Consider the following 14356-nt stretch of genomic DNA (forward strand, 5'->3'; position numbering starts at 1 on the left):
TGGGAATCGTTCTCCAATTCTCTATTTACAGTGTCCTTTTCCCCCTATACTAATATCTTCGCTGAAAATAGCCGATCTACAAGCTTCACAACTCGTCACAACAGATCTGCAATTTTCACACAATTTTCAGCCCAGAATAGGGAGGCTAGGGTTCGTGTGGTTAAACTAGATTAAAACGCTGATTCCAGTACAATCGTGCACACAATCACACATAATTCAAAGCTGACATCCTTTCTCTATTTATTCATTGGCTGCAGTCAGGTCAAAAGAATGGGGAGGAGTAATGTCTGAGTAAAGTCTCACAGGAAGCAAAACTAGCAGTGGTGTGTGTGTGTGTGTGTGTGTGTGTGTGTGTGTGTGTGTGTGTGTGTGTGTGTGTGTGTGTGTGTGTGTGTGTGTGTGTGTGTGTGTGTGTGTGTGTGTGTGTGAGTGTACGTGTGTGTGTGAGAGTGTACGTGTGTGTGTGTGTGTGTACGTGTACGTGTGTGTGTGTGTACGTGTACGTGTGTGTGTGTGTGTGTGTGTGTGTGTACGTGTGCGTGTGTGTGTGTTGGGAAGGGGTGTCCAGAGCAGACACACCCCCAGCCACCTGTAAAGCCTCTCTCTGAGGATCATGTTTCTTTTGAACACTTTTAACACAGCATTTGTTTCCAATAGTTTACAGTTTGTGAAAACGCCCGTTCCGGAAGGCCGAGCCGATGCTTCCGAGTTCCGTTTTGTTGGGCGGCGTTTTTATAAAGCTTCCACAAGGCTCCTGCAACGGAGAAGGGAGAAGCAGTGCATGCCTTTTCGTGCCCCTGACGGTTTTAGTGAGCCACTTGGCTTTTTATTTTGGCTCTGCTCACCGCAGGCTGCTTGTACTTTACTGTGCCTCCCCTGTGCTGGTCTGATGGTTGCAGATTAAGGGCATGCGGAGCAAAAGTCACTCATTAAAACAGTGTGTGTGTGTGTGTGTGTGTGTGTTGCTGTGTACATACACTTTGTGTGTAGAGTTTGGTGCGTGCGTAGATGTCTCCACATGTTTGTGTGACAGGAGCAGTGCTGATGAGTGACGCCAGCTGTGGCCTGCTGGGTATAGGTACCAACTGATAGAAGACTGAGAGAGAGCTCTCTTCTTTACCTGTACCTCCACTATACTGTCCCTGGAGACCAGTCACTGACAAATATTCTAACCTGAATATCGAGGGAGGCCCGCAGATAACCGTTTCATTCTAAATCTGAGTTTAACCCGTTTAAAGCTACTCAAGTTCAAACAATAACAGCTTTCAAATGATAAACAGGACTCACTCGCAGCGGTTCCTGGATGCGTTTCGAGAGTGTCCCCAGTGGTTCTTTTCTCCCAGCAAACTAATATGTTTGAAGCTTAGGCTGCCATTGCCAAGCATGCGCCACGAGCGATTTGAAATGTGCAAAAAAATATTGATATTTCAGGCTTCTAAAAACAAAACAAACAAAAACGAGAAAAAATAAATAAATAAAAGCAATCCTCCACAATTCCATGTCCTCCAGAACGGCCCCTACATTTCTGCCTCAAAACATATAATGATCACCTGGGACAAATGATGAAGCTGCGATACATTTTTCAACTCCTCCCTCTTGTTCTATCTCTAAAACCTGATTTATATTTTTGGTTGCACATCGTGTCGCGCAGCCGATCTACAAGATCTGATATTTTCTGTGTGCGACACCGGCGCGTTTCCAAATATAAATTAGGCTTCTAACACACACACACACACACACACAATTTATAAAGGAATAACAATGTATACAACATTAAAAATGCAGTGTCTTTGAAACCCAAATCTTAAAAGAATGGGGGCAAGTGAAGTACATCACTTGTGATACTCAAATCCAAAAGCTCTGGCAAAAGTAGTGGAAAACTCTCTAGATGAATCGATGAAAGATGCTCACGGCAGCCAAACATGTTTTCTATAGTTGGACTTGACAATTCTTTCCAGAGTATTGGTTCGTTAACAAAATAAATGCATGACTTTAAAACAGTGAAGAGGAGTTGTGTGAGCTACGGGCTCAAAATGTGTTGTTGCTGCCATACATAGATTTTGTACATTGTGAATGTACTCATGTCCTATCATTCTAAAAAAAGAAATGTAAGCTAAAGGTTTGGCTTGTACTGCCAAAAACAAATACGAGAGCAAGTGAAATTATTTCTATGGCAAAAACAGATGTTTTCTACTTTTTATTTTCCCAAAATTTCCCTAAACTAAATAGTGTGCATTCACATGATTGGCCAGTCGAATTATGTTTTCATTTAACAACATTGCCATCTGTCAGTTCAGTTCAAACAGGACTTTGAAATCTGCAGTGGAGGTTTTTTACCACTAGATGGACTTGTGTCTCTGTAAAAAAATAAAATAGAAAAATTGCAATGCAAGTGGTGTGAGCATTTTTCTGTAGTCTTAACTCCCCCCCCCCCATACCCCCATAACAGTAAGCCTTTCTGCGGTATATACATATAAATATCTCTATATTGTGAAGGTGGGGGGGAGGGTGAGGATTGAGTTGCTTGCATGCCGGAGAGAAAAAAAACTCCAAAAATTAATCCAAGATATTTACTTTTGTTTGTTTTCACTGTGTCCGCCGGCTCCATGGGAGCTATTTGTTATATCTTTTTTTGCCGTGATGAAATTGAACTGCAGTCCCCACGGAGTTCATTATGGGAAGAGAGCCAGAGAGCCCCCTCCTCCCAACCCACAGCACCCCAGCCAAGAGGGACTCGGACAGGGGTAAAGGACCCGGGGGTGATGGGTGGTGGGGGAGACTACAGAATGGAGTGGGGGTGGAGTTGGTGAGTCCCAGGGGGAGCGCGGATGAAGGAGACACATAAACATTCGGCTAATGACCTCAAACACACTAATGAAGCTGCCTACAATCTTGTCACCTACTCTTAATTTGCGTCTGTTAATTACAGTCGTAAGTCGTACGGGACACACAGTAGTACGGCTATTAATGTCAACTGTAGGCCTATGCATATTCTGTTGCGATCTGGACGCCGACACATTTACGGAAAGTGAAGCGTCTTGATTCTGAATTTAAAATAGAACATAACTATAGAGTGAAGTTAGTAGCCTTTTTCTCAAAATGTTAAGTGTTTATTGGAGAAACAAATCGCCTATACATTTGTTTCAAAGTGATCCCCTGTAGGGCACTTGTACCATCACAAACCCTGGGAAAACTGAGTAGTGTTTGAATGACATGTTGACGTGTGAAATTTCCCATTAAAAAAAAGGTGTTGAGAAAACAAGTATTCACACAAAATTCCAAAACAAATTCAAAGGCTTTATTGCGTTCAGTTAGCATACAAAGCATGAGTGATGAGGGTCTTGATAGATGATATGAAATGTTCACAAATCAAAATAAAAAATAAAAAAACAGGAAACAAGACGGAAAAACAAAACCTAGACAATAAATAGCAATTGCCTTTCGTTACTCTTCGCAATCCCAAACTCTTCAATAACGACTTCAGAGGGCCAGTGGAACTGTACACTGTGTGAGTCCGGGTTAGACTCAAGGTTAAAGAGCTGAGCCCTAGGAGAGTACTGTATATACCGGTAGGCTAGGCTATACAGAGCTAGAGGAGAACTTCCAACTGAAAAGAGGCCTTAGCCAACGAGTGGCCTCGCACTGTGTGTGTGTGTGTGTGTGTGTGTGTGTGTGTGTGTGTGTGTGTGTGTTCCACAGTCCCATAACGAAGATGAGAAAAAGTGAATCTCCCCTTCCCACCATGAACCCACTGCTCTGTGTTAACAGAAAACAAAAACATATTCTTTGAGGCATACGTTGTACACGTCTTTTTGAAGGCAACGGAGACCGGCTGTGTACTATGTACTGTATGCTTTGCTAACAGCGGGGGTGAAGGCAAAGCAAAAACAAGGCATTTGGCTTTTAAACTTTAAAAACACATTACAAAAGGAGTGAGTAAACATATTTCCGCATGTTGCTATGCTATCCCATATTTTCAGGCAAAACCAATACCATTTTACATCTGGTATACAGTATGATCCCAGCAAAGTTTGCGTTACAGCTGGCCATGGTGCTGGGCCACTGTTAGAGGGTGTCAATGTGTATTATGACAACAGGATATTGATAGTCAACACTAAAGTGACATAATTCCCAAATAAAACAATACTACACTACAGGCAATTTGGCTCATCAGAGAGCCATAATCAATGGAGTTCTGTTTGGGAAATTGAAAGTATTTTTTGGAAGGGGTTCTGCAGAGCAAAAAATAAGTCAAGTAGGTAAAATAACTGAACAAGGTGTCAGTATAAATTGTTTCCTATAATTGCAACTGAATAACCTCTTTTGGTGCTATACAGAACCTTTTGGTTATAGTGAGTAGAGGGCAGGCTTAAAAAGCAGCATGTTAAGCACAGTGGGCTTCTGTTGGTATAACATACTTGTAAAATCATCACTGAAATGAAGAAAAGAAAAACCACAAGAGTTTAACTGTGGCTGGACAGAAAAACAATGCAATGGGAACAGAACTCTAGAACAAGATGTGCAATTGCAAACAAAAAAAGAAAAAAAAAACTGCAAACACTATACTTGAAAGTCTCAGACAAACGGCTCTTAACGCCATCAAAACAGTCTGTTAACCAAAAAATAATAACATACTACATTTTCATGCTACACTAGAAACCAAAGGACTTGTGTATAACACATTTTAATGAGTTGTTTATAAAAACATAGGACAAATGCATAGGATATTTTCGACGAGTAATTAACAGACTATTTCATAATGTTCAAGTTCATGAGCGGACGCTGAAACAAAGCGATGTTGATCAGCGTTTACCAGTATACCTTCCCAGTGGCAAGGCCGTCATTCTGTAAACCTATATCCACTGTAAAACATCACCGCTCCACCCCTCCTTCCAAAACTAAGCTAAACAAACAACAAAAACTATATGCGAGTCAATAAAAACCCATTGAAATCTACATTATTAGATTAAAAGGTGTATATTAACTTTTCCTGCTATGTACAGCAAAACAAATTGAGTCCCAAATGGAGCTGTTTATTTTCTATAATGCAGCACAGTCTTTTATATACTTTACATAACATTACATACATATATATATATATATACGTATATAATTTCTTTTCTTTGGTATTTCTATCAAGGACAAAGTAGGCACTTTGTAGTTTTCCCATGATATGGACGACACCACAAGGGAAGGTTTTGCTCTCTATTTGTACACTGCCACTATATTTGTTATTTAGCCACTCACATACTGTACACACACATTAGAAACCTACACAGCTCAACAACTAGGCCTACCACTTAACACTCAGATTTAGTCTATGTAAACCATCTTTCCGGAGGGTCAAAAAATGCATCCGACTGGACCACGATTGAATGTACGTACATGTACCAGGTGTTTTCCTTTTTTAATTTTGTTTTTGCTGTGATTCTACAGCTCTTTTGACAGACCAAATTAAGCTGGTACACATAATGAGCATTCTGCACAGTCCAGACAAAAAAAAAACACAGTTGCAGTCATAAACAAGCGCCCAGAATAGCAGGAAGAACAGGGTATTTGAAAAAACGCTTGGATTTATTTCATGTGTTTGTGTTTCAAATGAGATAATTAAAATTAACTACAGTATCTGCCTATTTACAAACCTGGTAGTCTTGGCTGACTACTGACACTTAACCATGCAGTATGTTTTCCTGCCAAAGTGGTATTATAGGCTAACATTGGATTAACATGGTGGATTAACACGAGACCATGGGATGTTGTGAAACCCTGCCACATTTAATATCCAATGCGTGCATGGCTTATTATTTCCACAGCTGTACACAGACTATTTTACGTTAGAGATGTTTTTTGTTCATCTCATTAACTATGATTTGAAAGGTCACAGATAAATGGGGGTCAAGTGTGAAATTGATAGAACTTTGAGCACAGCAGCAAGGTGTAAATTCCGAACAGTGCACCATGCCCAATGTAGTGCTGCCGCGAGGTTCAACGCCTCCACTTTCCATAGGAAAACAACGGCTCAGCCGGCACAAAGTGATTTTGTCGGTGATCACATACAGGCAGCTTTAAGCAGGTAATAAGCGCTAAAATTAGAGGTTTGACTGTAAGGCAAGGGGTAAAACTTGCATGAACAACAGAGGTAAACATTAGCCAATGAAGGTTACTGTTGGGGTCTTAACCGCCCCTTTCTTGGACACAGCGACCATCAATGAAAAAAAAAAAGGAAAAAAAAGACATGCTTGAATTTTTAAACGTACGACTGTGTTTCTAAATGAATTACATTCAAAAGCGTGGCACAGATACAGTATTTGCCCTCCCTCTCCTCTCTTGGCTAAAATCTTTCTAGTCTACTTTCTAATTGACCCTTCCTCTCTTAATACATTCATTAGACATGACCACCCTGCCAACCTCGCAGTAACCAGGGTCATAAAAAAGTGCAACACAGCGATGCTTCAAAATACCATCAAAACCACTTTTGTTGCTTCTGTCAAATATACTATCCTCGTGTGAAAACCTGCTAAATCCGATGTGGTGTTGAGCTGAATGTTTCCAGGGCCCCTTTTTGTGCCAAGCTGTCATTTTCTTCTTTCATGAAAGCAGGTCTCCTGAGACTCACAGAGAACTGTGTCGTTTACAAAGGACGTGCTCGTCATTATACACAACAACTTAATTTGTGGATCATGGTTGACTATTTGTTAAGAAATGACAATAATAAACCATACATGTTAACACACAGATGTGGTTCCGTTGTCGCTCGAGGTTACACTGTAATACTCGCCTCGGCTAGTTTGTCTCACTAATTTCAACCTTGCATGTTGCATCAGTCATGTGTGAAGGGTAGGGCATTGGTTCTCAACATGGATCAACATGGATCCTTGAGGGGGTTTCAGGGGGTCCCCAGGTAAATGATTGATATTTAGAAACCAAATGGACCCGTACCAGTCTGTAGAGTTAAAATATACTTTTTACAGTGTAAAATTGGGGTCCCAGAGATTTAAAAAAATGACACCCTGTGTGAAGGTAGCGGCGCCTTTGAAACATTTTGTCATCGATATGTGTTTATAATGTGTTTATAGCCATGTGTCACTTGAAGCTTGACCAATCACTTTGTTGACGGGTCTGACCAATCAGAACGTTGACGGGTCTGACCAATCAGAACGTTGACGGTGAACACGGACAAAGTCAGGTATAGAGCGTTGACGGGTCTGACCAATCAGAACGTTGACGGGTCTGACCAATCAGAACGTTGACGGTGAACACGGACAAAGTCAGGTATAGAGCAGGATCCGCTCTATACCTAAAGGTATAGAGCGTTGACGGGTCTGACCAATCAGAGCGTTGACGGGTCTGACCAATCAGAACGTTGACGGGTCTGACCAATCAGAACGTTGACGGTGAACACGGACAAAGTCAGGTATAGAGCAGGATCACCTAAAGGTATAGAGCGGCTAGCGCCGCTAAAAATCATATGAAATGGGCATCCATGGCCTAATGTGAATCAAACTGGGGGTCCTTCAGAATCACTGGGGTTAGGACATTTGTAAACTTTCTTCCCTGGGGTTGCAAAAAAAAGGCCTGGGAGGGACTTGGAGACATGCGGAACAGATAACAGTACAGTACCAACTATCTTGGACATGAAACAAACAAACATAACAAAATATATTAAGTACTGTATGTGTACTACAGTATATCATCCCAGTTGAACTCTGGAGGAAAAAGTTACTGCATAGTAGAGCTGATAGATGTGTACGAGTCCAGCATTACAAGCCAGGAAGGAGAAAGTGAGGAGTTGTGCCGGCTGGAGCGTGTGTGTGTGTGTGTGTGTGTGTGTGTGTGTGTGTGTGTGTGTGTGTGTGTGTGTGTGTGTGTGTGTGTGTGTGTGTGTGTGTGTGTGTGTCTCTAGCTGTGGAGCTTAACTGCCCTGCGTCAGGCTCTGCATGTGTTTGGCGATGTCATACACGTAGGTGATGTCCGGTCTCTTCTCTGGGTCCGGATTGATGCACATATCTACCAAGTTCCTCAGCTGGAGAGAGAGAGAGCGAGAGAGAGAGAGAGAGAGAGAGAGAGGTGGATGAGATAGAGCGAGAGGGACAGATGGAGAGAGAGAGGGATGGATGGCGAGTGAGTGAGAGACACAGAGAAAGAGAGAAAAATGAGGAGCCCATTCAGTGATTGACTTTTATTACAATTTACACAAATGGAGAACCAGTCAGACAACTGTGATAACCAGGCGTCAATAACAGGCTAACAACAAGTTTGGTATGCATTAGACCCCCATAACTCTCAGAGTTAATGGTCCATTTGGTTCCATTTGTACACTCTCAGAGTTACAGACCTGTAAGGGTCCATACTGGTTCCTGACTATCAATTATTTAGCTTGGGACACCCAGGAACCCCCCCCAAGGACCCCTGGGGGTCCCCGGACAACACTTTGAGAACCACTGGTCCGACCAATTTACTTTTTACAGCCACGCCCACATGAACACACACACACACACACACACACACACACAAAACCGCTGCCTCTGTGTGTGTGTGTGTGTGTGTGTGTGCGGCGCCTCTATTTTCGAGACGGCATTTACACTTGAAGCCGAGCGAAGCGGCTGATTGGAGCAGATAGATAGACAGGCTTGCAGGCGGAACAGCCACCGCCATCATTAAAAAAAAAGGAGAAAAAAAGGGGGAAAAAATGGAAGGAACGAAAGAGGGAAAGAAAGAAAAAAAAAAGAAAAGAAAAGAAAAACATCTACGCGAGGTCGCTATGGTAACCGCCTGCTGACTTCCTGGCCGCTGTTGCGTGGCACTGGCTCGGACGAGTTCTTGTCAGCCGCGCGTGGCGCGGTAGCGAGCGAGGGAGTGGAATAGAGAGAGAGAGAGAGAGAGAGAGAGAAAGATGCAAATTCAGACTGTCTGAGCATTAGCCCCGCACGCACAGTGTGTGTGTCTTTGCATATCGTTTGCTGTCGGCTGGAAACCTCGTATGTCCAAAACCGTTACTTTTCAGAAAATGAGAAACAAAACCTGCTTTCCACTTCTAATGGATCCAACGTAGTTATTATTTAGTCACACGTTCTTGTTAATATTTTTTCCTGAATATTTATAATGCCCACAGACAGAATTAACCACTTTCACGTTCCGAACAGCAAAGCTGAGCTTGTAGATCGGCTACTTTTGCTACTTTTGTGTGACATTGCAGCAAGACAAATTAAGGCATTCATTTAGGAAAAAAAACTAAAACACAAAAAGTTGAAATATGGAGATACGAGGTCTCAGCCCGACAGCAGCGACGTGTGTGTGTGTGTGTGTGTGTGTGTGTGTGTGTGTGTGTGTGTGTGTGTGTGTGTGTGTGTGTGTGTGTGTGTGTGTGTGTGTGTGTGTGTGTGTGTGTGTGTGTGGGGGGGGGGGTGGGGGGGGCACAGCAAAGAGATGCAGATATGTAAAATATTCATACGCTTCTTTGCGTGGAAGGGTGTGTGAGAAGCGGAGGGGGTGGGATGGGGAGTGGGAGTGGGGTGTGGGGTGTCAGGTGGAGGAGGGAGGAGGGGGGGAGCGGGTGTGTGTGGGGGGGGGGGGGGGGGGGGGGGGGCGGGTGGTGGTGGTGTAGACGGAGATGGTTAAATGACACAACAAAGATGAGCAGCTGACAGTGTGCTGCCTATCCTTCAGGAGCATTGTTTACATCCAGACAGGCGCTGCAGGCTCCCCCCCTCATCTCCATCTCTCTGCCGTCGCCTCGCTTCGTCGTTCCCCCTACCCTCTCTCGCTCGCTCGCTCGCTCACGCAAGCGTGCGCGCACACACACACACACACACACACACACACAGTCTCTCTCTCTCTCTCTCTGTCTCTCTCGCTTTGTCTCCCTTTCTCCTGGATGGGGGTGACGTGTGGGGCATTGCAGAAGCTCGGAGGAGTGTGTTTGTTGGGAGTGTGTGAGTGTGTGTGTGTGTGTGTGTGTGTGTGTGGTGGGGTTGAGCTCTGGTGACAAACATACTGTACACTCGTGCATTTTGCACACAAAAAAACGCGCCCGCACACTCACACACACACTAGCCGCGTGGTCCTGAGACAACTACCAATTAGCCCGTATCAACGTCCTCCTAATGAAGTGGATAGCAGTCTGTAATGAAGGCTGCTCTCCGCAGGGTTTCATTATTTGGCTATGGAGACATGACTGAGGATGCAGTGTTGAAAACTGGCCACTGTGGACCTGTTGTAATGCAGACACCCAGGCAGCAACACAATGGAAGGCATGGAGATAAAGAGACACAGTAATGGCTTGGTTGCCCCCCTCCTCCCAACTTAACCCATTGAGACCTGAAGCCGATTCTACATGTCTCCTAAATCCCAAAAGTATTCTGAAAAACGTTTGTTTCTATATCAGTGGTGCTCAATCTTTTTCATGTCAAGGACCCCCACAATTATATGTATTTGGCCGCGGACCCCCATCAAAATATTTTGTTCCAGGGACCCCCCAGAAGCAAAGATTTGAGTTAAAAATTCGCTTTAAAAATATATATATTCAAAGATTTGCACACATTTTCACGAATTTTCAAAAATAGCAGATCTACAAGCTCATAGCGCGGCACTCGGTGCCGCGCTATGAGCTTGTAGATCTGCTATTTTTGAATAGCCAAAAGTGTAAAATATGGCTTTTTAGCTCAAATCTAAAAATGACACAGATACCAGGTCTCAATGGGTTAAACAGCTTAGAGACCTAAGGGGACGTCTCCCCGGTGCCTTTTTTAACCATCAAGCAAGTACAATAACTTACAAAGTGGATAAGCTCCCATCAACAAAAGCTCAGTTTCTATACTGAACAAATATAATGATCACATAGATTTTTTTGTGTGTGTGCGTGTCTCCAATGTGTATGAGTGTGTCCTTTCAATTGCATCTGTGTATATTCACATTTGCATAATTTTTGTGGGGATACAACTGAAAGGTTAGAAGAAAAGATTTTGGAAAGGGCACCCGCAGCAAAAAAAACAAAAACAAAGCAATGTGGTCACACACACACACACACAGGCAATCAGCAATATGGTTATCTGTGACCACAGCCCTTCTATGTTACATTTCTGAGTGCGGCTTTGTCTGAGCGGAATTATAGTGCATGATTTAACATTTACGAATGGAAACATGACACCCCTGTCCATTTAGTTGTGCCCCCACTCCACAGCATGGCCAGATGCTTTTGATATTGCGCATTTAATTTCTCAGACGGTTATGCAATCACATTGTGTCTTTTGATCACGGCAGTGAGCAAGGGTAATATCATATACTGTCATTACTGTGTACTGGAGTTAAGAGCATCTAGTTGAATCGGTCGACACTAATAATGTGAATGAGCCATACTGTGGCAGGCATTGGACAAAGTTACCGCTTAGTGAAGAAGACCATCAGTCTTCACAGTTACTCAGGGCATGTATGAGAATTTAACAACATTGGTCAACATTGGTCATGTAAGTTAAAAAGAAAGAAAGAAATGCGCAGGGAAATTAGATGCAGTGCATTTGACAAATCTCCTATTTCCCGAGTGCTGCGATCTTGGTATTCTTATTTTGAGGCTGTTTGACTTGAGCCTTTGTCAAGTTGAAGGACTGAAATTCATTTTAACGTTGAGCCCAATTTAAAAAAGAAAAGATCTGCAAGCTCACAATGCATCACACTGCAACACATTGTGAACTTGTAGACTATTTTTGTCACCTATAATTGTATAATTGTCACCTATAATGCTATGATGCCATGCCCAAAATAGCAAGGGGTTACTGTACATACCTCCTCTGAGTAGTGGTCTGAGGGTAGAGGGGGGTAGTCGCACTGTTCAATCTTCTTACACAGTGAGTAGAGGTTCATCTTGTCCCCATAGAATGGACTCTGAAGGGCTGCCATCTGAGTGAGATAGAGAAAGAGAGATACAGAGACAGAGAGTGAGGCTGTCAATAAGATTTAGGGTTTAAGGTCCCCCCCCCCCCTTCTGCAGACAGTTATGCGTTTTGTTATGATGGACGGATGTTATGGTGGTTTGCAAATCCAGTGAATCGAAACAGAAAACATCCCGGAAAGTTTCTCTGGGCCGGACACTTGTGCTGTTCTGCACTGCTACCAGCAGTAAGTTACTGACGAGAAGGGGAAGGATTCAGGAGCCTGAATCCTATTTATTATATTACCCAACGCAGTACTCATAATAGCGACGTAAGCCAGCTCGTCTAACGGAGACTCCCGTCCTATTGATTAGTATTTTTGTCAGCTTGCACAACCCGTAAGACCTTCATTAGTCTCTCCACATTACACTATGTTAGTCTTATGCTAATGCTTTTTGAACACTTGTTCTACTCATATGTGCCTGAGGCTTTCGCATTAGCACCTCAGCAGTTATATCTATGCTGTCCTAGAACCATAGAACCAGATAATTCTACCATAATGACCTGCTGGACACCAAAGCCTGATTTATACTAGTTGCGTGCGGGTGTTGCACAGTGAAAATCGCTGAGTTTGTAGATCGGACATTTTCGGTGCATGACACCCGTACGCAACCAAGTATAAATCCCCCTGTACCTGCAGGGCTGTATACTCACTCCATGACCATACATATACCAAGTAAAAACAAGGAAATGTGCTGATGAGCTCAACACTTTGGTATGCATCACATAGCCGTGGTATTGCCGTTATGACGTTGTTGTCCCAGCCCTAGCCCCTAGGCATTTAAAGCCAAAAGTGTGAATGTCCCATTCCTCACACTAGCAAGCTAGGCTTCTCTAGCAACAACTGAACGGATGAGACGGTCACAAAATCTATGTTGAGACTAATTTGAATCAAAACAAGTCAAATCTCGCCACCCGGAAAATGTAAACAGATTTTTGACCTTGTGGCTCACTTTGCTCCTGACTGCCGTGGCCAAGACAGAACTCCCTATGCAATATCCATAAGCCATCCACAGTACATTGGCCATAAATTGCCTGGCATATCCCAACCCGGTGGGGATTGCCTCCATTCTCTTCATGGTATAAACATGTCAGAGGTTGATGATGCAGAGACAAGAGAAGGCTCTTGTTTCTTATCGGGCAGAGTTGACAGAGTCTCCGTCACTGCTTCCAGAGGAGGAGTGAGCAGCAGGGCCATCTCTCTTCTGGACATATTTCACCATCACTCTCTCTCTCACTCTCTCTCAATCTCACACACATAATGCATGTACAACAGACATCTATACACATATGCACAGTGGGATCTCTTTCTCTCTCTGGACACCCCTCTCTCCGTTTCAATAGCTACTGCCGAGACTGACACTGTAGGGGGTTGACAGTGATTGGAGGGTGGGGGTGTTTGTGTGTGCGCATGTGTGTCAGTAATGACGTCTTTTCATATCTAATGGTGTCTCGTGTAGGCATCACAAGGTTTAAGATTTAATTCTTCTGTGCTAAAAGAACAAACAACATGCACGGGCAAAAAGACACGCAGATGCAGGAAGGAATACGTACTGTACAGTACTAGTAAACAACTGATTAAATCTAATTTGAAACGACAATATTCACGATACAATCCATATTGACAGATTCCCATGTCTGTCTATTTTGATCTTTATCTGTGTTCCCACAATTCTTATGATGCATTTCTGAAGTCACAATTGCTATTTTGCCGCTTCGTGGCCCACACACCTACGCCACACCGCCGATCCCACCAATATGTCTGAGCCATAGTGTCGGGGGCTTTGTCAGAGTACCCATCTGTCTGTGTCTCTTTTGTGCCCATACATGAAGATCTCTGTATCTGTCTGTCCTTGTTCCTTTTACAGTATGCCCATATATGGAGATCCCTGATGTCATCCGTATATGCCCATATACACTATTGTTATGTTCATATAATATATGAACATCCATACTGGGCAAATGGATATCAGAACTACTCGACAGCGGGCACTGGACTACCTCGATTCCTTGCCGCTGCACATGCACATATATCAACATACACACGTAAAAAATTGAACATCCGGGTGCTCACAGGAGATTTAAAAAGGTAACAGTAGTAAAAGTGTCAATGGTGCTCACGGATCAAACATATGAAAAAACAACAGACGATCCGGGCACTCGAGTAAAAGGAGGAACAGCCTTTATTTATTAAAAGGCAACAGTTGCCTTTTAATAAATAAAGGCTGTTCCTCCTTTTACTCCTGAGTGCCCGGATCGTCTGTGTGTTTGTGTTTGTCTCTCACACACACACACACACACACACACACACACACACACACACACACACACACACACACACACACAATGTATATATTTATATATACACATATACATATACACTGTATATACACACACACACACACTTTTCTGAAATGTTTACATACATTTCC

General features: G+C 43.2%; 1 protein-coding gene across 3 annotated transcripts in view; it reads right to left on the bottom strand.

Moving 5' to 3' along the window:
- Positions 1-3284: 3284 nt before the first annotated feature.
- Positions 3285-14356, bottom strand: part of nek7 (NIMA-related kinase 7) — an 80468-nt gene continuing 69396 nt past the window's right edge. For all 3 annotated transcript variants that reach the window (XM_084067718.1, XM_084067717.1, XM_084067716.1), the window contains 2 exons: positions 11779-11892; positions 3285-8023 (listed from right to left, as the gene is read on the bottom strand). In XM_084067718.1, the coding sequence (XP_083923844.1) occupies positions 7913-8023; positions 11779-11892 (225 nt within the window). In that variant the 3' untranslated portion in view covers positions 3285-7912. The remainder of the gene's footprint in view (positions 8024-11778; positions 11893-14356) is intronic.

Source organism: Gymnoscopelus microlampas (assembly GCF_963454915.1).
Source record: "Gymnoscopelus microlampas genome assembly, chromosome: 9".
Classification (NCBI taxonomy): Eukaryota; Metazoa; Chordata; class Actinopteri; order Myctophiformes; family Myctophidae; genus Gymnoscopelus; species Gymnoscopelus microlampas.